The following is a 27,740-nucleotide window of genomic DNA, read 5'->3' on the forward strand; positions in this document are numbered from 1 at the left end:
CCCACCCCCTTTTTCTAAGGCACTAAGATGCTAATAGCCTTTTAGCAGCTAATCCGCTAATCCCTTAAGCCTTTAATAGCCGCTAATAGCCGCTAAACCGCTAATAGCGCTAATCCGCTAATCCACTAATAGGGTTGCTTCGCAAGACGAAAAAACCGCTAGACGAAGAGACTCACGGAACGGATTCTTTTCGTCTTGCGAGGCACCACTGTATTTTTTCTTGCCGGCCTTCCTGAGACCTTTTCCTCTGCCCTCTGCTCCCACAGTGCGCTCATGTTCTCAGCTAGTTGCCTCAAGCCTTCCTTTACCAGCATGAGTCGGGGTCAATGAACACAAGGATGCCATTGGGCGCTGGGCCAGCGGGTTATGGTTATTCCCTTCAGCTTAAGAGCCACTGAGCCCACGGAGGGGTCTAGCGCATGCCCTCTGCCCTCACGCCACCGGAGGCCATGGCAGTGTGCAGGCAATGCCTATAGCCTTCAGTCTTCAGATCAATCGGTGTGCATTAATATTAACTAAAAATAAATATGAATGCTTAACAGGGATGCCCCAAGGGATTTTGGCACCTGAGGCGAACCACAAAATGGTGTTCGCCTCCCCACCAGGGAAAACTGGGTGAGTGGAGATGTAGATCAGGAATAAAGGTGGGGAAATAAAAATCTGTATCAGGATCTGCCGCTCATGTGGATGCTGCCGCCTGAGGCAGCCGCCTCAACTTGCCTCATGGGTGGGACATCTCAGATGCTTATTGTTAATGTTTTCTACATCCCTGAGGGTTCCTTGCATAAGCAGAAGCTTTTTTCCCATCTGTGGGTGGCCTCATTTCTCTGCTTTGCAGGTTAGCACCAGGCTGTTGCAGAAAATGGCAATTTTTAGCGCAGACGCCTAATGTTGCCAGGCTCAAGGCTACGGGTCTTTTGCGGGTGGCTTTTGTTTTTGTTTTACTTTTCAGATTCGTCTTGTCCCACAAGTGCCTGGCCTAGGTGGGTGGATGTGGGCTGAGGTCAGTTAATCAGAAGGAAGGTGAAAATGCAGACTATTCCACACTATTCCCATTTGCTTTCTCTCTTTCCACCTCCCCTCAGGTCATAATATGAAGGCCAGCTGTTCAGTATGAAATTATGGGCCTAGCAGGATTTAGCCCTGAGCAAATAACCAATGTCCTCAAATTTTTCAGTTGTGATAAAAGAGATAATCAATGCCTGACAGAAAAGGGGTATTTTTAATACTGCTCGGAGCCTGGTAAGCGGTTGTCATGGTTTCTGAGCCTAGCACACAGAAAAGAACGTTTAAAAGAATTCAAATAATGACCCTGAACTACACAATGGAATAGAAGAGTTTTTAGTTAAAATGTGCTCAAAACATCAGGGGTAGTGGGCCTTGCGAACAATATTCTAGAGGCAGATTATATCACAAACACTCCTCCACCCCAGGGCTAAGAGAGAATGGAGAAGAAGAACAGCTAAAGCCACAAAGTTCTCGACTGTGTGCCATTCTGTAAGTTGCCATTGCAGCCCCTTTCATTGTAGGGTACCTGAGTTAAAGGAGAAAGTGATAAAGAATGAAGATATCAGTGACCTTAAGTTCATGAGCATCTGTCTCGTGTGTGTCTTTGTGTGTGTTTGTATAAGTCATAAGAAAGCAAAATACTGTACTAGACAACCTCAACCCAATGCTAGAGAGCCTCCTGTCTTCTGTTCACATGAATTGCAAATAAGTAAAGTATTAAACAAAGGCTGCATACACCCAGCATTTTATTCAAGAATCAGTGGAGACAGAGTACTGGTCCCCCCCCCCCACATAGCCCACGCACAATCTAATCTTTTGCAAATTTTGTTGCCCTGAAAAGCACTTCTTGGGGGGGGGGGAACAGTTTCTCTCCAAAAATAAATGCTTATTGAATATTGATTCTGCATTACCCATTTGAAAACAGATTAAAACAGTTGTAGGTGATTCCAGCAATGGGGGGAGGGCATATCCTGTTGGGATACTGCCAGGGAGACAAAGTCCATCTTGACCTCCACGTCGTCTCCGGACGTCCATTGATCTCCCGTAGACACGCAGTATCAGCAATTAGCGACACGAGCTCTAGAAATAGCTTCCCACATTCTAGAGCCGATGCACGCTCTTATCAGCAGATAAAGTACAGTGAAAGATGCACCCAGGAGAGCATGATTTACAAGTTTATTCAGCGTTGGTCAGAACAAAGAAAAACATGACTGCCTGCTTGAGAGTTTCCGGCAGAGAGAGAGAGAAACGAAAGCAAAGACACAACATAAACATCCTGTGAAAACAGGAAATACGCAGACTCTGTGACTCAAAGCCTGCTCCCTTTTAAGGTGGAACGGAAATATCCTAACATATCCACCCTTTGCCAAGGGCATTGTGGGTAAGCGTATATCAAAATCGCAACCACCACTTCCTTCTTCATTCGCCTGGGGAATGTGCAGGGAAGAAAAAAATGTGGATAATCTAATCAAGGAGGCTTTTCAAATGTGTATCAATTAGCCACCCCTGTCCTTGTGGGTGGCAGGATCTAGAATCAATCTAGATTGAAAGCAGCGTCTTGAGGATGAGCACAAATGATTCCAGGTTGAGAGAAACAGCATTTTTGTGCAGGTTATTGTGTACATAACCCAAGTCGTTCCTGCACACACAAACCACCATAAAGGTAGCTAGTAAAGGTAATGGGACACCTGACAGTTAAGTCCAGTTGCAAACGACTCTGGTGTTGCGGCGCTCATCTCGCTTTACTGGCCAAGGGAGCCGACGTTTGTCTGCAGACAGTTTTTCTGGGTCATGTGGCCAGCATGACTAAGCCGCTTCTGGCGAAACCAGAGCAGCACATGGAAATGCTGTTTACCTTCCCGCCGGAGTGGTACCTATTTATCTACTTTGATGTGTTTTTGAACTGCTAGGTTGGCAGGAGCTGGGACAGAGCAACAGGATCTCACCCCGTCGCAAGGATTCGAACCACTGACCTTCCGATCGGCAAGTCCTAGGCTCAGTGGTTTTTAGACCGCAGTGCCACTCACGTCCCAAAGGTAGCTAGTAGGTAGCTAGTATCAGATTTTTTAAAATAAATGGTTCTAGGTATCTTAATTCACAAAGATGAGTACATTGTGGCACTGCACAAACATCCAGGGCTCTTTAGTTTAACAAAATAACCTCCCCAAGGAGATAAAAGAGCCTCCCCAAATGTATCAAAGACAAATCTTTCAAAATAAAAGGGCCATGAGGTTTGGGGAAGGCTGTTGACTTCTGCCAGGTGAAGGTTTGTGGTCCCATCTGAAAGGAAGATTAGGAACCTTATGCTATTCCACCGAAGTCATGGAAATAACAGGTCCTAGTGGTTTAAATGCTCAGTGTTGAAATGCTGGGGGGAGGGATGAAATCTCACTTGATGTTTGCTAATATTATTTACACAGTTGTGATCTCACGCCACCTCACAAACAAGGCAACTGCCAGGGCTGGTTAGAGGGCAGCTTGTTGGGGCTGATAACAGTTTGACTCTACACCTGGGAGCTGGGAGCTAAGTGAGGGCCTTGTTCTTCCTCCACATCCCAGAGTATATTTTGCTTCTGGAAATTATTCTGGGTTAGTGTACCTTTTAGAATATGCCTAGATAAAGCAGCTCTTTATAGTAGTCAGCTTTTGGCAAAAAGCAAAGGCAATTTTGAATGCAAATCATCCTATCCTTTGAAACACCCATATTCTCTTATTTATACATCATTTCATAGAATGGTATAGTTGGAAGGGGCCGTGAGGGTCATCTAGCCCAACCCTGTACAATGCAGGAATATTTTGACCACCATGGAACTTGAACCCACAACCCTGAGATTAAGACACTCATGCTCTACCGACTGAGCTGTCCCTGATTAATCTTTTCACTTTCCTTGTTAACAACAACAGTCATGTTGTTAAGATGGATATGCTGTTGGTGTGTGGTTTGCGGTTTGCTGTTTGCTGAAACAAGTGTTTAGCAGGCAGGGTGGGCCCTAGACATTTTGGCGCCTGAGGCGAAGCACAAAATGGCAGCACCCTGCCAGGGCCAAGAGGCCGGCAGCATGGAGGGGGTCTGCTGAGGAGAAGGCAGCTCAAGCCTCCAAGGAGCAGCAGGCGAGGCACTCCTTGGAGACCAGATCTGCTGCCCCTGTGGATCCTGATGCCCGAGGCGATGCCCCGTCTTGCCTCATGGGTGGGCCGGCCCTGTTAGCAGGCATCTAAAACATTAAACTGAGGACTCCCGTCCTGCCTAATATTAATAAGTAGGGGATTCCAAAGCATTTATTTGTCAACTGTCGCTTTTTCAAACACTTAACGGTGTTTAATAATAGCTATTAATGATAAATTAACATGTGCTATTAAGGTAAGACGGGTTATATGCAGGAGAAATTATTTTGAGGAGCTATGGAAGGTGTTTGTAGAACTTGTACTGTTAAAACAGAAAAGGGTCAAACCATCTCAAGAGGTGTGGAAATTTTGGGAGGTTGGATAGTTACAATGGAATGGTCTCCGGGGTGGGGTGCACGTTTTTATTCTTGTTTCTTTATTATCATTACTTTGTCAAAATCAATTTTTTTTAAAAAAAAAACAAACCACTTAACAGTATAGTGGTCTAAAAATGAGCAGTTTAATGTAGAACAATGATCCCATATATCGCATCAGTGTTGATGGACGTAGCCGGGGAGGGGGCAGCTGCTCCCCTCAATCAATAAAATAAAATAAAAATTCATAGAAAACTGAGGTTCTGCCCACTCCAACAAAAATCCTGGCTACTCCCATGGCACTACGTTATTCCTTAACACTATTAAAGTTAGGGCTGGGCTCTAGCATTATGAAGAGTCTCTTGTAAGCAGAGGCAGGGTTGACCATTAGATGCAGTGCTGAACTTGGTTCACATCCCATAAAGAGATGCTGAACATTGAGTCTTGGCTTAAGAAACACCCCCCCCCCCCGGTCTGTCCAAAAAGAAATGATAGTAGCCTATCAAATTGGATTAATAAAAATGGATTAGGTATACGCAGGAAACCTATACCGTTTGTGCTGTGTAAATTTTGATTGTAAATTATAATAACACATGGCGATGTATTTTGAAACTTTAAAAAAAATCACATCTGTTGGGGTTGATCTTGTTCTGGTCCTGATGTTGTATAGAAAGATGATGTTTGCGGATCTGCTTCTGGCCACAGAAAGGCTCAAAAGCGAGAAGAGATTCCTTAGCAACATGATTATCAAGCTCGTGGGGGAGAACCAGCAGCTCTTGAAAGAAAATAAGCATTTTAGACAAGAGATGAGGAGGTAAGAGATATTTCCGGTGCTATTTCTTCATCTGTTTGGCTTCCTCTATAGGAGATGCGGGATGTGGGTGGCGCTGTGGGTTAAACCACAGAGCCTAGGACTTGTCAATCAGAAGGTCAGTGGTTCAAATCCCCACGACGGGGTGCTCCTGCCAACCTAGCAGTTCAAAAACACGTCAAAGTACAAGTAGATTAATAGGTACTGCTCTGGCGGGAAGGTAAACGGTGTTTCCCTGCGCTGCTCTGGTTTGCCAGAAGCGGCTTAGTTGTGCTGGCCACATGACCCGGAAGCTGTACGCCAGCTCCCTCGGCCAATAAAGCGAGATGAGCGCCACAACCCCAGAGTCGGTCACAACTGGGCCTAATGGCCAGGGGTCCCTTTTCCTTTTCCTTTACCTTTACCTTTATAGGAGATGCATTATGAAGCCTTCTAGGTCCAACCCTGTTGCCTTCTCTGGGATTGGCGAAAGCTGGTGCCTCCTCTTCTCCCTTTCCACCCTCACCTTGAAACCTCTGAGTCAGGCCAGGTGCTGCTCTCTGAAAACCCCCACCTTCAAGACTCCCGCCATACAATTAATGGAGGAAGCAGAAGTGACCCATATTTAGTATTTTCTCCGCTTAGAGCATAGGAGGTTCTTCCGTGATGGGATCCTTGGGCTGCAAATAGCTAGTAAAATGACAAATATCTAGACAATGGGAGCTCACGGCCAAACAACATGTGTGACATAGGAAATCTCTTATTAGATCTGCCAGTATCTTTTCCCTTGATTAAAAGTTATTGCTTAGTGAAGGTAATTTAGCTTGGTGCCATGGTATTATGGGAAGGGACTGACCCTTACTGCCTGTGCTGTGCTGTCTTGAAATAAAATAACCCCTGAAGCTACTATTAGCTCTGAAGATGGCAATGCATGTAGTAATTCTGGTGGGAATTGAAGTTTGGGAAGTAGCAAAGGCAGAGGATTGAACCCCCTTTTGGCAGGGTCACACGCCCAGTGCAAATTCCACCTCTCAGAAACTTTAAGTGATAAAGAAAAACACCAGTGATCTCACTATACAAATCCATATTTAAAGTAAATTATTATTAAGAATATTTGTATTACAGATATTTGGAAGGGTAATTGCTGACATTGCCATGAGAACCGTATTTGTTCTATCTGCTTTTATTTTGTTGTTGTGCACCACCACAATATTCTCTAAATGCTTTTGCAGTTCACAGAGATATCTAATTACCAATATTTCTGATGAGTACAATGACAGTCGCAAATGATCGCAGAAAGAGTGAGAAGAAGTCTCCCCAAATTCGTTTTAAACCCCGGGGCACCTTTAAAAAACCCTTTCAGCGCTCATTTTCCCCAGCCTGCCGTGTTCCAGCCTATTATTATGTCTTGCAGCCTGCAGTATCCACAGCGTTACATAAAAAGAACCTGGGAGGAGATAGAGGTGGAAGACGGAATCAAGATCAAGAAGCCAAAGGCTATAAAGCATCAGCAGGAAGAGGTTGGAGAGAGAAATCTGGTTGTTTGAAGACCAGGCAGAATGCCGTTGCCCCCTGTTCAGTCATTCCCGCCCCCCTACATGATTCCCCCCACCTGAGGGGAAAAGTGAAGTGTCCTGCCCTGTAATGTTCCTGCTGTCCCGCCATGTTGGCGGCTGAATGGCAGCTGTGGGAACGATGCCCTACTTGAGTAAGTGTCTAGTGCAATTTAGATGAGAGCTTACTCAAGGAGATCCCCTACAGGTGTTCAGCACCCAAAATGTGTGGGGCTATAGCATACCCTCCAACATTCCTCAGATGAGAAGAGGGACGTTTCTCACTCCCTGCAACTGACCCTCCTTGACCCCTCCCCCATTTTTGACCCTCACTGACAGAGCATTTCCACCAGCACTACACTAATGGAACAAAGCATAGACACCCACCGCTGTCCTGAGAAACTCCTTAATCTCTATCCTATCCTATTCTATTCTATTTTTACAAAATAAAAACACACACCAATAGATAAATTTTGGAAAGGAGCAAGATTAGACTTGGATGCACAAAGCTTTTATTTCCCCCAAATCAAGACTCCCTGTATTCCATTGCGCTCCCCTTTCCACCCAGGGCAGCCCTGCCCTCTGCCTGCCCCTCAGAGCCAGCTTGTTACATGAGGCTGGGTCTTGGCAATGGCACCTTCTCTTCCTCCTCACCTGCCCTCCAGCAGCTGCTACAAGCTGCCCAAAGGAGGAGGCTGGCAGCAGCGGCCATGGAGAGGCGAGGAGAAGCTCCCTCACAGCTGCCACCACCATTCAGGACAAGCACCAGCTCATCTACCTTTCCAAGCTTGGTGGTGGCACTAGAGGGGGAAATAGGGACATTCTGGGATCATATGAGAAACTGGGGTGGCGTTCATAATTCCAGGACTGTCCCTAGAAAATCAGGGCATTTGGAGGGTATGCTATACACCATGTGTGGGAGGGGCTATTGTACCAGTGTACATTTTATAAAGCCACCAGAACAGTAATATTTTCTCAACCACCTGCACAACACTTAGCAAACAATTTAAAACGAATAATATCTACATAGAGGCATTTCTGCACAGGTGTAAAGCAACAGAGTCAGCCATGCACATGTCCGTGGGCCAAATCTTCTCCACATTGTGTATTTGCTACAACAACCCTGCAATCCAGGAGGTTGGAGCAAGGTTGCTATCGGGCATAAAATATGTCCAGTCCATTCTTCTGCTTCCTGCCATACTGGAATAGTGGGGGTGAATGGGGCAGATATGGGGTCCGAGAATTATCTGAAGATGCTTGATGCAGTTCCATCTGTGAAGCTAAGTAGCAGCCTAATGATCATGAGAGAGCTGGTGTCATCTGAATCACTCTGAGCTCCTTTAAAGAAGGATGGGGAATCTTTTTTTTTACAATGGGCTGATGACTAATGGGAAGAGTAATCTGGGAGCCAGAGTTAACATGGGGCATAGCCAGAGCCAGACTGTGGACAAATGTCTCCCTCTTGCCCTTTGCGACCTCATTTCCCTCTCCCTCCTCCACAAAATTCCTCCCAACTCTGTCATCTTCATGGTAAACTGTGGTGCTAAGCTACCCAAAGCAGAAGATGTTCGGGACATTTAATTGATCCAGTCTCAGTCCTGGATCAAGGGGCCCTGTTGGCCAGCCATGTTTCCTTCTAGGAAAGTGGAGGCATTTGCCTGGCGTGACCCTGAACATATAGTGAACAGAGAACAGAGAAAGAAGAACTGTTTCTTTGACAGAAGTGTACACATTCTGCTTCAGTATATTGTTTAAAAATATAGATGTATAATTATTTTTGCTTTAAGTGGTCTAGATTGTGTGACTGTCAGCTTGCCAGGCATCAAGAACACCTAAGGACAAGTATGGCTCACCATGGAATGGCCAGCTGTGATTCTTCTCTCATCTCTGATTCTGTCAGGCGTCACCATCTTCTAAGCAATGTGGAAGCATGGCAACCCTTGGAGCATGAACTAACAAGGAATGCAAAGGTATCCCAGTTTTCACCAGATGAATTCTTTTTGCAGGGCACCAACTTTGGGGAGAGACGCGGGTGGCGCTGTGGGTAAAACCTCAGCGCCTAGGACTTGCCGATTGCATGGTCAGCGGTTCGAATCCCCGCGGCAGGGTGAGCTCCCGTCGTTTGGTCCCAGCTCCTGCCCACCTAGCAGTTCGAAAGCACCCTTAAGTGCAAGTAGATAAATAGGGACCGCTTTATAGCGGGAAGGTAAATGGCGTTCCCGTGTGCTGCGCTGGTGCCGGCTTGCCGGAGCAGCTTCGTCACGCTGGCCACGTGACCCGGAAGTGTCTGCGGACAGCGCTGGCTCCCGGCCTCTAGAGTGAGATGAGCGCACAACCCTAGAGTCTGTCAAGACTGGCCCGTACAGGCGGGGGTACCTTTACCTTTACCTTTAACTTTGGGGAAGTTCTCCTGTACAACACTTGCACACTTTCTTGTTCTTGCTAAACCTTGGTTTGGTTAGTGTTCTGTGCAAAGGAGTCCATAGCAAAGCCCTCTGCCCTGTTCAAATACTATATAAATGAATAGTAATGTTTTATTAATTGAGCAGGGGGAGAGAAACAAAGGCTGCAATGCTAAACCCATGCATAATTCCCTTTGAACTCTATTAGGCTGTAACTGCTGGCAGGATTCTGCACCAAGTTTGCTGTTCAGACCAACATTTAATTTCCAAAAATCAAATCTATAAAGAGCAACAAAATGTGATCCAAGCTAGTATACAGATATGATTTGTCTGGCAATCTCAAGAGTTCTTTATTGACAGTACTGAGTTTTATGCATAGTCATATTGTTGAAAGAACTCAGTAGCACCCATATCTAATTTTCTTTAATGATGCATTGTGAGCCTATACTCTTCAAACTCTGAGCAAAGCAATTCTATATTCATAGAGGTGCCACTGTCATTTAGCACCTCAGCTAGTCAACGCTCCATTACACACTTTGGGATGCAATTTTACATTTCCAACGTAGTCAATGAAATAAAATCACCTAAGGGACCAAAAGGAAATATTGTTACAGAGTCTCCACTTCCCAAAGCGGCGGGAAATTATAGGGCAATTTCCTCATGAGGAGAGAGAGAGAGTGCGCGCTGGAATCTTATGGCATTTTTGCAATATCCATTTATGTGCAAATAGACAATTTGAGGATGGCGGCAAGTGGGCAGGTTGGCAATACTAGTCTTGAGAGCAGCACCAGGCTCATCCAAACATCTGTATGTCATACTTCAACCCCCAAAAGCTAATTTTACAGTCAGGCTTCCTTTACCTCTTCAGCCCAAACACAAATCTCAGGTCTCACTTCAGGCAGGTAGGGTGTGACATCAGTCTGCTTATCTTTAATGGCCAGGCAGTGCTGTAACCTGGCCATGGCCACGTCTGTGATCTGGCAGCCAGCAGGTTAGGACTGCAGCCTGCCTGTGCATTGGCCAAATGCTAAGGTGGGGGAATTCCCCGGGGGCAGGCCCAACCAGCCAATAGGTGTAGCTCGGCTCCCCTCCGGGTGGGAATAATTGGGGCCTGCCCAGCCCTCCTCCCCAGCCTCCTTGTTGCATCTCCCATCCTCCCTCCCTTTTTCATATGTTTTGCTTTCATACTTTGGTTTTTGTCCATTTCATAGCAATCACCACAACTTTGTGAGGTTAGGCGTTGAGTAAGCCTTAGGACGCGGGTGGCGCTGTGGGTAAAAGCCTCAGCGCCTAGGGCTTGCTGATCGAAAGGTCGGCGGTTCGAATCCCCGCGGCGGGGTGCGCTCCCGTTGCTCGGTCCCAGTGCCTGCCAACCTAGCAGTTCGAAAGCATCCCCGGGTGCAAGTAGATAAATAGGGACCGCTTACTAGCAGGAAGGTAAGCCAGAAAGTAAGCCAGAGCAGCGATGTCATGCTGGCCACGTGACCCGGAAGTGTCTCCGGACAGCGCTGGCCCCTGGCCTCTTGAGTGAGATGGGCGCACAACCCTAGAGTCTGTCAAGACTGGCCTGTACGGGCAGGGGTACCTTTACCTTTACTTTTTAAGCCTTAGTCTGGGATGCCGGTGGCGCTGTGGGTTAGACCACAGAGCCTAGGACTTGCCGATCAGAAGGTCGGCAGTTCGAATCCACATGCCGGGGTGAGCTCCCGTTGCTCAGTTCCTGCCAGTGGCGTAGCGTGGGTTGTCAGCACCCGGGGCAAGGCAAGTAATTTGCACCCCCTAACCCATGGATTTTAGCACTGATTTTAGCACTGTGAGTGCAAGCGCCCCCCCCCAGATGTTGCGCCCGGTGCGCCCGGCCCCCCCTGCACCCCCACGCTACGCCACTGGTTCCTGCTCCTGCCAACCTAGCCGTTCAAAAGCATGTCAAAGTGCAAGTAGATAAATAGGTACCGCTCTGGCGGGAAGGTAAATGGCGTTTCCGTGTGCTGCTCTGGTTCAGCAGAAGCGGCTTAGTCATGCTGGCCACGGACAAATGCCGGTTCCCTCGGCCTATAGAGCGAGATGAGTGCGCAACCCCAGAGTCGGTCACAACTGGACCTAATGGTCAGGGGTCCCTTTACCTTTACCTTTAAGCCTTAGTCTTGGTTGAAGGGAAGGTTGTAGCGACTGCCTGCCCCTCTTTGATTAAGGGCAGTGCCATTTATCTAGAAAAAGAGGTGCTGGAACCTCACAAAAAGAGGTGCTTGTTCTCTTTTAATGGCAATGGTGCCCACTTGAGAGGCACTGGGACTGAGCTCCGATGAGTTCTGGCTGGGAAAAAAGCCCTGATGAAGTGTATCCTGTTAAAGGGATCCATGAGGCGTTGCTTCTGTCCAGAGGCCCAGGTGGGAGCTAGAGTCATAGCCAGGGCTTTTTTTCTTTAAAGAAATGTTTAGGGGTACTCTCATTTTCCTACTCATATTGAAATACTGCCCCTCAATGAGGCCAAACTTAGATTCACAAACTGTTTAGGGGTACACGTCCCCCTGCCTCCCCACAGAAAAAAGAGGACTATGCACAGCCTACAGAAGACAGGATTCAATATAATACCCTTGCTGTGAAGCATCCTCAGTGTAAGGGAATGAAGACAGTGCTACATCAAATTTGTATTCCCAGTTCTCTGGCTGACTAGCAGTATATATTAGCTTGTGATGGAAGCAGTGTGTTATATCAGTCGGCTTGGCTTGTGTTTCCCTGTCTTGGGGAATGGGGGCCTATAATTTTGCAACAGCATTTGCTCTTGACAAAATGGAAGAGCGTTATCCGTTTTCTTGACATTTAGAAACAAACATCCCCCCTATTAATATCCTATCCTGGGTGGCAGTAAACAGTGATTTTGTGGTCACTGGTGCCATCATGAATAATTAGATGTTACTTCAATCCGTCTTCCCTCCCGCTGAACCACTTTGATCATTTCCATTACAAAAATGTGCTAATGCAACGGTCCTTTCTCGCTCACCGCAAGGCATTCCCGCTCTGCTTCTCCTCTTGCCGCATTTGTCAGCATTCAGTATTTATGAACCATCTCACTTATAGTCCACCCTCCAAGTTCATGTGGCTGCCAGGCTGTTTGCTGACCTCATGGTTCAACCTAGAGATGGATGGAATCTTTAGAACTGATTGTCTGAAAACATTATGAATTTTGAGGGCATCCACTGCATGTCTGAAACCAATCTGTTTTAAAAATCAGATCAGTTTACAAATGGGTCGGGCTTCATGTTGTCAGCTGTGGGAAAGGAGGAGAAGGCCTCATCCAGGCCAGGAGGGGTGGAGATTTCAGGACTGCACCTGGGCACGCACAGTCAGTGGAAGCTGGTCCATTAGAGCGCATGGGGCACTGCCACCTGTCTGCCTTCTTACTTACAAGCAGTCATTGGTTGGCTCTGCCAGTCATTGGCTCTCCCTACTGTTGGTCTTTCTGCCTTTCCCCCTACCCGTCCCAAGGGGCACTAACCAGAACTGTGTACAGGCTGGACCTACCCCATCACCTCTGTGCCAGAAGCATCCGAGTAAGAGAGCCGAGCCTTGCACAAATGGAAAAGGCCAACCAACCCTTCTCCCAACCACCCTTCTCCAGTCACTAGGCAGCTTGAGCTGCAGAAAAGTCCCTCGTTTGCCCAAATATTCCAATAACGCATCCCAGGAATAACTTCCAGAGGGATAGTTGACAGTTGGCTTCTCCACACTTTGTCTTGTCCCTCTGTTTCCCTCCGGGGAAAACCATTCTTTAGCACTCTATCGGAGCAAATGGCAATTTGGTTTTTCTGCGAATTGCTGTGGCCCCTTAAAGACGAACAAATTTAACATTTTTAAATTTATAACAAATTTATTATGACATCAGCTTTCGTGGGTCCACTTCATCTGGACTATGATCTAAAGCACAAAAGCTCCTGCCACAGTAAAAGATGCCACCAGTGCTTCCCTGTTTTAAGCAGACATGAGGTTTTCACCCTCTCTGGGGTCCATAAATGCATTTAGCTCTTTAACCACCTGTAGGAAGCAAGTAGAATTTTCCCATTCCACAGTACCTTCAGTGAGAAGGGAGGGGGGGTGTCACACATCCATTTTAAATGTTGTTTGTGTTGCTTAGTTGTTATATTGTGTTGAAGATTAGTATTGTATCTTTGTTTTGTTATCATTTTTAGTTGTATTTTGCTGCTGTTGTAAAATTTGGCCTCTGGGCAGATCAGTGGGGAAAACACACAAATAACAGTAGGGAGATCCTGTACGTTGTTTGTCATTACCCTAAGGTAGGTTTCTACATATACATCACTTGATTATTCAAGACATGATGACTTTTAGCTGACACCATTGAAAAGTGTTGCATTTGTGGCTAACAGGAAGGCACTTTTTGTGGATGCTGCAATTGTTAAGTATGGAATATAGCTTCCCCCAAAGGATATAAGACTTATAAAATCTGTTCTCTCTCTCTCTCTTCCATCAATGATAAATGTTCTATTGGAAGAAGACACTGCAATGTTGGGAAAAGAAGATGGAAGAAAAAAAGGGAGATCTTTTCAAGGTACTGGAAAATATATATGCAGTAGCTATAATGGAATATTCACCCCGCTCCCCTGGAGAATAAGAAATCAGGTTTAATTTGCAGTTAAGCTGATGGCAAAGTGAATTTATTTTTCTCTAAATAGATTCAAAAGTGTTAAAATCCCTGCTATGCTAGCAGTATCTCACCACGATATGATCCTGTAACAGCATTTTGAAATCTGTTTAGATAAAACCAGAATATAAACATAGTCACTCTGATCTGGAGACTTATGTGCATTCAGCTCCTACTCTCTTGTCATTGACGTGAACAGGGAAGCCAGTACAGCACACATAAACTGACACAGATGTTTTTATAGCGGATCTCTTCAATGTGTGAGTGGTTCAAAAATATGGCAACCAGCTCAACAGCAGGATCCTATAGGATTGACCGCATTTTGCAGGTGTTTAAAAAGCTTCATTGACTCCTGGACTCCTAGTTTATTTCTGAAGGCATTTCTGTGTGCTGGTTTTAAGCCAGAGAATCTGGGGCTGCCTGCTTCTCCACAGCCTGTCCAGGAATGGAGAACCTTTGGACTGCTGGGTTTTGGTTTGGTTAAAAGAAAAGAAAAATAGAAGAATAATTCTCTGGACATCTGGATCCAGGTCTGGGGCAGGTACTCTTTGGTGAGAGGACCCCGGCAGTGATTTTAAATAATGAGATATGTAGCAAAGCAAAGTGTGGAAATATAGCCAGTTAGACCTTTAAAATATCCCCCTTCTAAGCTGTTTCTAAAACTCCCCACTTCCCTTAGACCACACATTTGGCTAAATAAAAATGGTTTACTTACAAACCCTTCCAAGGTCTGAATCATGTGCTTTTCCATACAGCGGCAAGAAAAGGCAGGTGGTATAACTTAGGTTTCAATATGGTAAAGGTTTGTGAATTATTTGTATAGAAACACAAAGATGGTTCCCTTAAGCCATGCAGTCTAAGTTTGGAGTGTTCAGCTTAGACCTTTTTGCTGGTAGGGTTCACATGGTGGAAGTGAGAGGACAAAGAGTTTAGTAACCCTTCCTCCCAAGGTGAGGAGGAGTGACCTAGCTAAGCCTAGCAGGACAGCTTACTCTATGGTCTTAACCCCCTTCATGCATTAATTAGACTTAAGCATGTTGGTTACAGGAGGCTGATTCATTCCACATGGGCTTCTAGATGTTGTTCTACTACAGCTCCCAGCAACCCTGACTATTGCCAAGGCTGTCTAGGAGTCCAACAGAACCTGGAGAGGGCCACAGTTTCCTCTTCCCTGGCCTGCAGAGACTGTGCTACGGGTGCCCTCACCCTCAGATGCGTGGCTGCCAAGGACATAGCTTTCTCCATTGCAAAACCCCAACTCCCAGGGACCTGCTTTGTTGGTGTTTCAATTAAAGACCATTCTATTCTACCAGGCTTTGGACAGGCTGTGAGTTTTTGCAATTGAACTATGTTCAGCGGGGTTACTCCATGTTAAACATGCATAGGGCGGCAGGGTAAAGGTTTTTTTTTGCTGTTGTTTTCATTCAAGTCTTGTTGTTTTCTTGCTTTATATTTATTGACATGATAGATAGATAGATAGATAGATAGATAGATAGATAGATATAGATAGATAGATAGTACAAGTACAAGCCGCTTTTGTATAAAAGGGGCAAAAAGGCAGTGTAATATATGTGTGTGTGTCACACATATGTACATACAGATCAAAAATAATCACACATTAATTATCTAAGAAGTATTTTGATAACAAAATATGAAACCATTACATTTGTGTAATGGAAATTATGGGTTTCACTCTTTCTTTAAAATGTTGCATTTCATTTGCTCTACAGGAACAAGTACTTATGGTTGAAACAAGAGCAGCTTTGATTGAACAAGGAAAGCATATTGAGGTACATCAAGTATATTTGTATTCAGTAATACAGTTCTTTCCCCTTGAAGTCAGCATGACTATTTCTGATTAAATAGCGTTGAGATTGACTGTGACAATAACCTCATTAGCAAATCAAAAGGGAGTTCAGCCATGACAGTTTAAAATGGAAATACTACTTATTTAAAATGTCCAGGCCTAAATATATATGCCTGAGTGGAGAGGAGATCAGATGGACTTTTTATGAGATGTGTGGTTTTTAATGGGTTTTTTTAAAAAAATAATAGAAGGGACGCAGGTGGCGCTGTGGGTAAAACCTCAGCACCTAGGACTTGCCGATCGTATGGTCGGCGGTTCGAATCCCCGCGGCGGGGTGCGCTCCCGTCGTTCGGTCCCAGCGCCTGCCAACCTAGCAGTTCGAAAGCACCCCCGGGTGCAAGTAGATAAATAGGGACCGCTTACCAGCAGGAAGGTAAACGGCGTTCCGTGTGCTGCGCTGGCTCGCCAGATGCAGCTTGTCACGCTGGCCACGTGACCCGGAAGTGTCTCTGGACAGCGCTGGCCCCTGGCCTCTTGAGTGAGATGAGCGCACAACCCTAGAGTCTGTCAAGACTGGCCCATACCGGCAGGGGTACCTTTACCTTTACCTTTAAATAATAGAAAGGATGATTCTTTACTTCCATAATCATGCTCTGCAAATGCGAGAAACCATTTTGACCTGTGTACCCATAAACACACACGCACACACACACACTGGCAGAGCATTTTAACCCAGATCCTAATCCAGTTAGGAGAATCTCCTTCCCCTGGTACCTCTTAAGTAGCCTACTAGATTGGAAACAGTTAAACATGGATCTAGAAAAAGCCGTTTGCTCCAAGTGTCTCTATTTTCCAGGGACGTCCCTGATTTAGAGAAGGTGTCCCTGTTTCTGATTTGATCCTCGAATGTCCCACTTTCCCTTAGGATGTCCCTATTTTCATTTGAGAAATGTTGGAGGGTATGGAGTTATCCGACCCCCGAGCCATTTGAAGGCAATCCTGTATAGGGAAGTTTTTTAAAGCATTTATTATGTTTTTATATATGTTGGAAACTGGGCAACCCAGTAAGTTGTGTGTGATATAAATAGTAAAATTATCATTAAGGAATGGGATGTTCCTATTTTCATCAGGAGAAATGTTGGAGGGTATGCCTTTGGGCTCCTGTGCTGCTCAGCTTCCCAAACACACTATTTATGGACACCAGTGCCTAGGTCTTCACCCTTGCAGCAGTTTCATGGCCCAAACCAGAGCTCTTCTTGACAACTCTATCCTTCTTCCACCTCCCACCTCATATGAAGCGGGCAGTGGGAACACCTTGTGGCGTGCAGTTAACTTTTTGTAGGGGAACAGCTAGGGCCAGAGGCACCTGCTTGTCAGGGCGATTGAGGGGTGGGGGTGACATCACACGTGTGACGTCTTGACGTGCTGATGTTGCACACATGACCATCGCTCCTCTCTTCCTAAGCTGGGCAGAAGCTTCCCAGGCTTTGGGAAGGAGGCACCAGGGGGACATTTGGGGGATTATCCCAGTCCCCCAAGTCCCCACTGGGGAGAGTGTATTTTTGGTCTAACCATCACAGCAGAGACCATGGCACAGTGATGCTGCCATTACCACAGCTCAGGATCTAAGGGTCCTATCCAGACAGGATCCAATTATTTCCATAGTGGTCTGTTGGGCGGGAGTTGTGTGTGTGTGTGTGTGTGTGTGTGTGTGTGTGTCTGCTGTCAACCCCAACAAACGCACACATTCAGAGGATCAGTGATTATTTTGCATGAGGGTTGTGGGCTGTTATGAATCTGCGGTACACAATGAAGAAAAGAGCCAGCCATCCCCATTAACCTTTTTGAAGTTGCTGAGGGGACGCCTCCTTCACTGTTTGCACCACAGAGAAATGGTCTTGTGAAAGTGTTCCCAGCATTGTTAGACCACAAGTTTTCCCCTTCTGAAAGATGTTTCTTTTCATAATAACAAGATCTGCAGAATCCCAAAATGTGAGTGAGAGAGACAGAGACAAAGTGAGTGTGATTGAGAGATAAGTGCATTTTGTTATTCACCTGTAAACATATGTGTGTTTTGAATTTTAAGAGTCTTCAGATGAAAATAAATTGCCTGCAGAAAGAACTCAAGGACTCTGAGCTACAGGCTACATTGTAAGTGTTTGCAGCCAATGAAAATATTTGGGTTGAGGGATGCTTTGGAACAACATAGGTGCGTTTTGTCGTAGTTGCATTTTCTGAAATTCTGTAAAAATATTCCGAAACTGGAGAGAATTTTTTTAGCTCCTCTGATAAGATATAGACATGTTGCTCCTAGCAGTAAATTTTCAAATTTAATGTGCGACCCATTTCATTTAATTAAATTTGCTTTTGGATTGAGAAGCCACTGATTTAGTGCCTTAAGGAAGTTAATGTTAATTTAGATTATTTTGTTCAAGCTGTATCTAATAAATTTCTTATTTTTATAGACAGGAAGAGGAGCCGAGTAAAGACCATTATGAACCATGTTTGTATGAAGTAGGCATGGAACATTTAGAAGCACAAATGAGTGGAGAAGGAAAAAGAAGCTGTGTTTATATATGGCAAACAAGCACACATGCTAAAAGACCTGAAGATGACACAGAAAAGCAAGAGCCTGAAAAGATGACACAGAAAAGCGAGAGCCCGGCTCCTGCAGTTCCTCAATCGTCCAGATATAACCTAAACAAGAAATGGCTTGAAGAATCCATAGAGAGACTCCAAGGGAAAGCAGATCCCAAGATATCCAAGAAGAAAGTGGTAAGGTGGCTTGAGGCATCCATGGAAAACCTTACAAAGGAAGCACCCAAACCAGCTATTGAAGAATGGCTTAAAGAATCCCGTAAAAACATTGAAGAACAATGTCCTGAAGAAGCCAGACAGGATGTGAAAGAATGGCTTGACATATCCATAAGTAACCTCCAAGAGGAAGGTCCCGAGACATCCCACCTAAGTGTTCAAGAATGGCATGAAGAATCCATTAAGAGCCTCCAGGGCCTTCAAGAGTCTGAAGCGAAGCCTAAGTTGCTCAGGGGTAAGCTAAAGAAGAAACGGCTTGAAGAATCCACAAAGGAAGCTTCTGGAACTTGTAAAGAGAATGTATTAGGAACACTTCAGGAACCTATGGAAAACCTCAGAGAGAAGAGTCCTGAGTCACCCAAGCAAACTATGGAGGAATGGCTTGATGAATCAATAGAAAACATTGAAGAGCAATGTCCTGAAGCATTTAGAAAGGATGAGAGCGACTGGATAAAAGGCCCCACCTGTAACCTCCAAGAGGCAGGGTCTGAGTGGGCTGAAGCATCCAGTAAAGCCATCCAGGAAATCCGAGGGCAAAGTCGCAAAGCAACAAAACCAAATGCTCAGCAGGAGGCGCTTGCAGTGCCAGAATGGCTTCAAGAAGCCATGGAGAAGCCTCCAGAAGCATCCAGAGAGGAAGGTCCTGAAACAACCCAGCTCATTGTTCCGGAATGGCCTCAAGCATCGAAAGGTCTGAAAAACGAAGAAGCAAAAGAGAAAATGAAGCAAAAGTTCAAAGAATCCATGAGAAGCGTCGTACAGGAAGGCAATGAAGCATCTAGAGAAAATATGCAAAAATGGCTTCAAGAATCCATGAAGGACTTCATGGAAAGGGGTCCTGGAGATTCCAGTGAGGGTTTGCAGGAATGGCTTGAATCATCCATGAAAAAAATTGACGAGCTATATCCTGAAGACTCAAGAGAGGATATGAAGGAGTGGTTTAAAGCATCCATAAGAAACTTGCAAGATCTAGGGCCTGAAGCGTCCCGTCTAGATATACAAGAATGGCTTGAAGCATCCATGAAAAACATCCAAGAAATTCCTGAAGCACCCATGAAGGGTATCCAGAAGAAAAGTCCTGAAGCAGACACGGAAAGCATCCGGAAGAAAGGTCCTGAGGCATCCAGTAAGAGGGTGCAGAAACCATTCACAGAAAACCAACAGAAATCCATGCTGAATGTGGGGAAGTGGCTTCAGTCAAACTTAATAAGCCGCATACAAGAAAGTTCCGAAACATCCATAGAGAATGTGCAGGACTGGATTGAAGAATCCTTAAGAAACGTTGAAGATGAGTTGCCTGAAGAATCCAAACAGGACGTGACAGAGTGGCTTGAAGAAACCAGAAAAGGGCTCCAAGAAGGAGGTCCTGAAGCATCCAAGCGGGACATGAACGAATTCCTAAAAGCATCCATTCTGAACCTCAAAGAGGACGTTCCTCCAGCAACTGCCAAAAGTGTGCAGCAGTGGCTTGATGAATCGATAGCAAATGTCCAAAGGGGAGCCTCCAGACTAGGGGTTCAAAAGTGGCTTGAACAAAACCTGAAAACCATGGAAGAGGAAGGACCTGATACGTCCAAACAGGACCTACAGCAATGGTTTGAAACGGCCATAGGAAACCTGGGTGAAACATGTCCTGAAGCATCAAGACATGATGTGAAAGGATGGCTTGAGGCAGCCATGATGAATGTTCAAGAGCAAGGTCCTGAAGCATCTAAGGTGAATGTGTACGAATGGCTTGCAGAATCTGCCCAGAATTTTAAAGAGGGAACTTCTGAAGAAAGTATAGTAAATGTGGAGGGGTGGGCTGAATCGGCGATACAGAGTCTCAAAGAGGAAGCCTCCAATCTGAATACTCAAGAATGGCTTGCAGAATCCTTAGCGTACCTCAAAGAAGACCCGGAAGCATCCCGGCAAAATATTAAGCAATGGCTTGAAGAATCCAAAACACACCTCAATGAGGTATGTGCTGAAGAAGCTAGAGTGGATGTGGAGAAATGGCTTAGAGAAGTCACAGACAGTTACCAGGAGGTAGGACCCGAAGCATTCAAAGGGAACCTGCAGGGATTCATAAGATCATCAATGTCAAACCTCAAACAGGAAAGCATTGCAGCATCTAGAGCAAGCAACAGGGATTGGACTGGCATAACCAGATATACTCCAAACACCAAGGTTTCTGTACCAAAACTAAAACGCAATGTATCCAGAATGAAAAGGTATTCGATGCCTCTTCTGCCAACCAAATCAGTGCTAGGTCAAATAGTTGAGGAAAGCGAAGGAAGCAGATCGACCGTCGAAGAGGACAGAACAAGTGCGAAGGGAGGAAGAAACCTGGAGAGAGAGAAAATCTGGGAGGGAGGAAGAAAGTTGGAGAGTGAGAAAATCTGGGATGGAGAAACAAGCTTTGAGGAAGAAGAAACAAGCTTTGAGGAAGAAGAAACAAGCTTTGAGGATGAATACCCAGAAGTGCCTGAAGGAATTATTTCGCGAGGAAAACAGGTATATGAAAAGAGTCAAAGCAAACACAGAGATTAGTGAATTCCACAACTATCATGTAGAATGGAAGGCAAGAGGTGGTGGGAGCAGGGGGCACTGCTGAAATTTGAGACCAGTTTCCCAGTCTGGTCTTCCCAGACTGGCTGCTACTGGTGGGCAGCCAACAGCTGGCCAGTGGTGCATCAGAGGAGGAGGCAGAGAAGCAGCCTGGGTCTGGAGGCCCTCTTGCTGAGTGAAGCCTTGGACTGCAGCTCTCAAGGGATTCAGATTGGTGTTAGGAGGCCCTAGATCATGGGTAGGCAAACTAAGGCCCAGGGGCCAGATGCAGCCCAATCACCTTCTAAATCCGGCCCGTCGACGGTACTGGAATCAGTGTGTTTTTACATGAGTAGAATGTGTGCTTTTATTTAAAATGCATCTCTGGGTTATTTGTGGGGCATAGGAATACGTTCATTCCCCCCCCCCCAAAAAAATAGTCTGACCCCCCACAAGATCTGAGGGACAGTGGACCAGCCCCCTGCTGAAAAAGTTTGCTGACCCCTGCTAGAGATTGTTTCTGGGACTATTAACATGCAAAACGTGATTTACCACTAAGCTACAGTTGTGCCCCCCATGTTTCACTTCTAAAACCTGCATCAAATGAGCCAATGACTCCTGTGATTTGGGAGCCCTGAACAGCTTGGGGCCAAATTAACCTCAAGGATTCCAGGGGCGAACATGAGTAATCTTTCAGTGTATGGTACCCTGTGTGAGGCTAAAATTTGGATCTTCTTAATTATGGATCTTCTTGATTTTGCACCCCCTTGGCTTGGTGCCCTCTGTGGGGGGACTGCCCCCATTGCCCTAAATCTGGCACTGGGAACTCCTTTCTCCCATATGCACCTCCCCAGATGACCCCCCACCCCATGGTGCGTTCTAACTCTACAATTCTGTGATTCTATAGATTTATGTATACACCTTTTCCTCTGATGGGACTCAATGTAGCTCACAGTTAAAAATAAGAACCACTGAACACATTGGGGAGGGACCTAAAAGAATACAATTAAACAAAGTATTTTATGAAAAGTTGACAGGATGAACGCCTGAGAGATTAAAGCCCAAAAGGAGGGATTGCAACAAGCAAAATGAGAAGTTACAAAGGATGAGTTTCAGCTATAATGGAAGAAATTGGGGAGATTAGGAAGGAGAAAGGGCCGAACTTCAGTGAACATCTTTTGTATGCAAAAGGCCTCAAGTTAAGTTTCTGGCACTTGCAAGTAGGACTGAGAAAGACCTCATTTGAAATCCTGGAGAGCTTTTGCCAGTCAGTGGAGACTGATCTAGCTTGACCAATGGTCTGACTACAGTGGGTTTCTTCGTTCCTCTCTTGGACTAAATGTGTCCTTCTCCTTAATTTTTTAGTCTAAATAGCGACTGCTGTGGGGGCCCAATGAGGATTGGCGCCGCAGCTCTTGAGGAGGGGCAGAGCCCCACAGTGGCTACTTAGAGTAAAAAAGAGAAAGAGGCACGACGCAACTAAGAGTGGTGTGTTTACTTCTGTATCACATTTGGCACTTAGGGTGAAAGCAGGCAGGACACAAAATAAGGGACACAGAATCTGTTTGGGGATCGTAGAAGCTGCATCTATACAATGCCGAATGAGTTGGGAAATTTACTTGCAAATAGACCTGAGAGACCCTAAGCCTGCTATTGGAACTCATAACCCTCCATGCATCAGGGCTACAGCTTCACAGTTTGTGCATGTGGATACAGGAAGCCCATCTGCGTTTCTGTAAAAGAAATGCCATTTTATTAAAAGAGAGAAAAAGAAAACCCCCCAAGGCTGTGTGTTTTGGGAAGAGGTTGCATGGTGATATCAAAGAATGAACCATCGTTAAATTAATCAGGTAATTTATTGCACTAGCTGCTAAACGCCGCTCCACAGTCTTTTGGGGTATTAACACCCTTCTCTTTCCCTACCCTTTCTCATTTACTTGTAGTTTTTAATGGCCCTGCTTTGCAACATGATCTGCTGGCACAGGTACGTTAAGCCTTTCTGAGATAGCCGTATTGTAGCGAACATTGATTTCAGGTCAGGTTGTGTAGGAGCTTCCTAATGTTCCACTACAAAGTGTACAAGGTCAAAAGGAGCCTATACTGTTTGAAAGTAAAATAAAATCAAGGCATTAATTAAAAGATTAAAGAAAGATTAAGGTGGGGAGGAGAACCTCGCCACACTGCCTTACTGTATGATCTGGGAGCACCTCAGTAAGATTCTGTCCTGCGGGGTCTGTGTTTCTAGAAAGGATGCTAACTTTCTGTGTGCATTTTTCAAAAACCGGTGAAGCTTCTTTTTGAAAACAGGGAAGAAATGAGGAAAGGGAACCCCTTGGGCCCAGCCTAGATGTCCTTTTTATTGTGCATTCATTATGATTACTGTATTTTTCGCTCTATAAGACGCACCAGACCACAAGACGCACCTAGTTTTTGGAGGAGGAAAACAAGAAAAAAATATATTCTGAATCTCAGAAGCCAGAACAGCAAGAGGGATCGTTGCGCAGTGAAAGCAGCAATCCCTCTTGCTGTTCTGGCTTCTGGGATAGCTGCGCAGCCTGCCTTCACTCCATAAGACGCACACACATTTCCCCTTACTTTTTAGGAGGGAAAAAGTGAGTCTTATAGAACAAAAAATACGGTATTTGTGGCATGGAGATGGGATTATATCAGTGTTTCCCACCCCTGGGGGGCGCTGGAATAATCCGGAGGGCAGTAGTAGCCTCAGGTGCAATTGGGGGGCATTGAATAAAAATAAGGGGGTGGTGGAAGCATAAAGAAAGAATAAGCTTTCGAAAAACCATTTGTACATGTTTCATCTGTTGTGTAATGACGCTTATCGATGTAACATATGAGTTAAAGTCGCAATGATTTCTTTATTTCTCAAACAAACACACAAATGCAAGTTATAACCGATCAGGGGTCAAGTCCACTGATGCAAATTTGTCACTGCATCTTTCTGTTTGTTCACTTAAAGAAGGTAGATTCCCAGCTGAGTCACCCCCCCCCCTGAAAAGGGGGCCCTTATTGATTCACTCGTGCTCCAGAAAGCGTCGCAACTATATGCTAAGACCTTCCCCTTAAATTGAGAACCATATAAGCCAGGACTGGCCCACCCATTAGACCTACTGAGATAGTCACCTCAGACGGCAGGCTGGGGACGTCTGCGAGGGGTGGCAGATACAGAGAAGGGAGTCCTCATGTGCCTTTGCCACTCCCCCTTTATCTATGGATAGGAGCCGTCACCATTGCAGTCACCCCGTAAGGGGGAAGGTCCCTCTGCCGCCTGCTGACCAAGACTCATTTCTTGTCAGGGTAGATGCCAGGAGCAGATCAACAAGAACTCACAAGGTGTCAGTGAACTCTTTATTCAAAGAAACCAAACAGCCCATGCCTAGTGGTCACAGCAACTCTTCCCAGTAGATCTTGCCCCAATGAGGCAGTAGTCAGGACTGAAGGTCCCCCCTTCCCCCAGCTCCCTTAGTCTCTTCCTCCCCTGACACCTTCTCAAGCAATATGAGACTCCAATGCCTTGTCTGTCTCTGCTCTGCCCTCTTCATACCTCTGTGGGTTCTGGGAGAAATGCAGGGAGGGGAGCTGGTCACAGCAGGAGGGGGAGACTCCCTGGCTTCTTCAGCAGCCTGCCTCAACTCTGCCTCTTGCCTCCCCTCCTCACCAGCCTCTGCTTCTGAACTGCTCTCTGCCACAGCCTCTTCCTGCTCACCAAACCCTGTTACCTCTTCAGCTTCTGACACCTTCTCTTCCCAATCTGCTCCCCCTCCTCCCTCTGACCACTCACCTTCGCCACACCACCAGTCCCTGCTTCTGAGCCTTCTTCCCTTCCAGGTTTCCTACCATTTCTCTGCTTCCAGACAGTCCATAACGCTTCTGCATCTCTAAACATCTTTGAAGGCCCCTAAGGAGAACCTCCGCTCACTGTTGCCTGGAAAGAGCATGGCTGACGCTGCCAATGCCTGTTCCTCTTCCTTTTTTTCTCCCTCACTGCCTCCAGTTGCCCCAGGAGGTGGAAAAGGAGGCAGCAATGGTAGGGGGCGGCAAAGGGGGGGGGACGACACCCATTTTCTGTTTTGCCTCAAGCAGCAAAATGTCTTGGGCCAGCTCCGATATACACGCTCATGCTCCCCTCAGCTTCAGCGTTGCAGAGAAAGCCAAAACCATGGGTGCTTGAGGTTGAAAGTGAGCACAATACGTGAGATGCTACAAAGACTTAACAGCTTTCATGCCATGCAAGTTAAGGTGGGAGCCTTAACATACACTTGCATGCTTTTTGGAGCATGTGTGAATCTGTAAGAGCCCTAAGCTTCCTCTTAAACCATTCTATTTGAATCCTGTATGTCTTAGATCAGTCATATAACAAGTGAGTCCCCTTGCAGTTTTCCATTCCCCATTTATTTCCCTATGGCAAATTGCCTCGGTCTTCTTCTTCCCCTACCACTGCAAGCTTGCTCGCTCAGAATTTAATTCTTCCTGTCCAGCCAACATAGGCTATATGCATACATTGCTGGCTTAAAAATCAGCTAGGTGGTTCTTTTGTTCAGGATTGAGGCTGGAGGAGGCATCAAAATGCAGTATTTCCTAAGAAAGGACAGGATAAATACAGGATATGCATGGATTGCAGATAACTCTGTGTGTATATCACTTCCCAAACCAACAGTTGATGTATTGGGTGCAGAGTAAACAGCTGTAGTTACAGCCAAAATTTTACTTTGCATCCAATACACCAGCTGTTGGTTTGGGAAGTGATATACACGCACATGCAGGAGTAAGTCTCATTGAACTCAGTTGGACTTACTTTTGAGTAGACAAACTACGCATGTGCGTAGTTGCACTTTAAAACAGCAGAGTAAACAGCTGTAGTTACAGCCAAAATTTTGCACTGCACTGTCTACGTTTGAGTAGACAAACTACGCATGTGCGTGTCAAGTATTGTAGCCTTAACTTAACCTGCCAACTGGTTTACAGCCAAGACATTGTTAATTTAATTCCTAACAAGCAACTATGTTCTGCAGCAGGCAGAGAATTAACCACGTCACCTATGTACACGGTGCCAATGCACTGCCGCAGAATTAAGCAAGTCACCTTTTAGACATTTTTGTGGAGAATAAGGAAGAGTAAGGGGAGAGGGCAACTGAAATGCCAATGTTTTCCAACTGACAATGTCGGTAATGGGATCAGGAGAGAGACTTTTTCTTCTGGCACCGCCAAGATCCACACCCACCCACAAATTTGTTGTCATTTACTGTAATATTCATTTGTTGGCATCCATCTGTCTCGAGAGACAACGGAGTGCACCTCGGGGGGTGGGGGAGCCAAACCACTGAGTTAGCAACACTGAAGTGACCTCCCAGGGCACTAGCCTGAGCAGTGTGTCTGGAGGTCCCGGGCTGCCCAGATTACAAGACTCCCCTTTTGGCCTTGCTGGTCCAAAGGAAACCAAAGCAATACATTTGGCACCAGCTTGGCTGCAGGAGTTGCTGGAAGGAGGTATACAGGGGCCATCAAACCGTCTTAGGAACTCCACTCCAGATTTGTGTAGGGTTTACTCCTTAGCCTTTTCTTCTCCCAAAGATGTCCTGCAAGGCAGAAGAGGTTAGGATCAGAGTTTTCCTTCTCTGAGACAGGCTACCATCCCAGGTTGAAAAGCCCCACCTGCCAGTGGCGTAGCGTGGGTTGTCAGCACCCGGGGCAAGGCAAGTAATTTGCGCCCCCTAACCCGTGGATTTGCGCCCCCTAACCCGTGGATTTGCGCCCCCTAACCCTAACCCCCAGATGTTGCGCCCGGTGCGACCGGCCCCCCCTGCACCCCCCACGCTACGCCACTGCCACCTGCCCCTCACTTCCCTCTACAGCAGCCTTTCTCAACCTGTGGGTCCCTAGATGATGTTGGACTACAACTCCCATCACCCCTAGCTAGCAAGGCCAGAGCTCAGGGATGGTGGGAGTTGTAGTCCAACAACATCTGGGTACCCACAGGTTGAGAACCACTGCTCTACAGCATGTGCAGAAACCACCATCTTGACTGCTGGACCCACTATTGGCCTCATCCACTCAAGAGTCTGTCTTCACGTGCAAGGGAAGTCCTTAATTCACTGAGGGTTTGAGATCCATTGGTGACCCTCCCCTGGTTTAGCCAGCCGGTCGAAGCCATTTTGCTATGGTGTGGCCGCTGTCCTCTAGGAGCCACAGGTGAGAGCTGAGTTCAGCTGAGAGCTGAGTTCAGGGTGGAGACCAAAGCTGGACAAATTACCGTACCCCCCAAAGGAGCATATTTGTCCCCCACCAGAGGTATTACCCCTCTCCTAACACCCCATTCATATTAATTTATAATAGTATTAATCCAACAATGTGGTTTACCAGAAGCAAAATATTAGACCAGCTTCCCAGAGGGAATTTAGTCTACATCCCTGACCAAATGGGTATGAGCAACTAAGCATTCCTCATACTAAAAAGCAACATTGTCTGTAAAAGCCCTAAAGAAACATTTTGTAGATGAGCTAAAGAAAAGGCATTGTATTTCCTAACTGGTTGTATTTTTCCTTCTTTCTTTCTAGAGAACACCCAGGAATATTGTCCAAGATCATCCCTGGCACCATCATAGCATTTATTATCTTTCTCTATATACACTTCAAATATTACTGTGTAATAAGTAACATTAAACCGGTCTAAGTTTACCAGTATAGTAA

General features: G+C 45.9%; 1 protein-coding gene across 1 annotated transcript; it reads left to right on the forward strand.

Moving 5' to 3' along the window:
* The first annotated feature begins 3,450 nt into the window (after nucleotides 1–3,450).
* Nucleotides 3,451–27,740, forward strand: LOC310661344 (uncharacterized protein). Its single transcript, XM_083407192.1, has 10 exons — nucleotides 3,451–3,597; nucleotides 5,158–5,301; nucleotides 6,692–6,797; nucleotides 8,618–8,800; nucleotides 13,740–13,796; nucleotides 15,620–15,679; nucleotides 17,783–17,847; nucleotides 18,162–21,006; nucleotides 22,983–23,023; nucleotides 27,609–27,740. The coding sequence occupies exons 2-10, from the start codon at nucleotides 5,162–5,164 to the stop codon at nucleotides 27,721–27,723; spliced, it is 3,612 nt and encodes a 1,203-aa protein (XP_083263318.1). The 5' UTR covers nucleotides 3,451–3,597; nucleotides 5,158–5,161; the 3' UTR covers nucleotides 27,724–27,740.

Source organism: Podarcis tiliguerta (assembly GCF_965153285.1).
Source record: "Podarcis tiliguerta genome assembly, chromosome: 12".
Classification (NCBI taxonomy): domain Eukaryota; kingdom Metazoa; phylum Chordata; class Lepidosauria; order Squamata; family Lacertidae; genus Podarcis; species Podarcis tiliguerta.

Coding starts and splice junctions, on each gene's coding strand:
- LOC310661344 (XM_083407192.1), top strand. CDS start 5,162: ATGATGTTTGCGGATCTGCTTCTGGCCACAGAAAGGCTCAAAAGCGAG. Junction 5,302..6,691: donor TTTAGACAAGAGATGAGGAG/GTAAGAGATATT, acceptor TATGTCTTGCAG/CCTGCAGTATCCACAGCGTT. Junction 6,798..8,617: donor TAAAGCATCAGCAGGAAGAG/GTTGGAGAGAGA, acceptor TTTTGCTTTAAG/TGGTCTAGATTGTGTGACTG.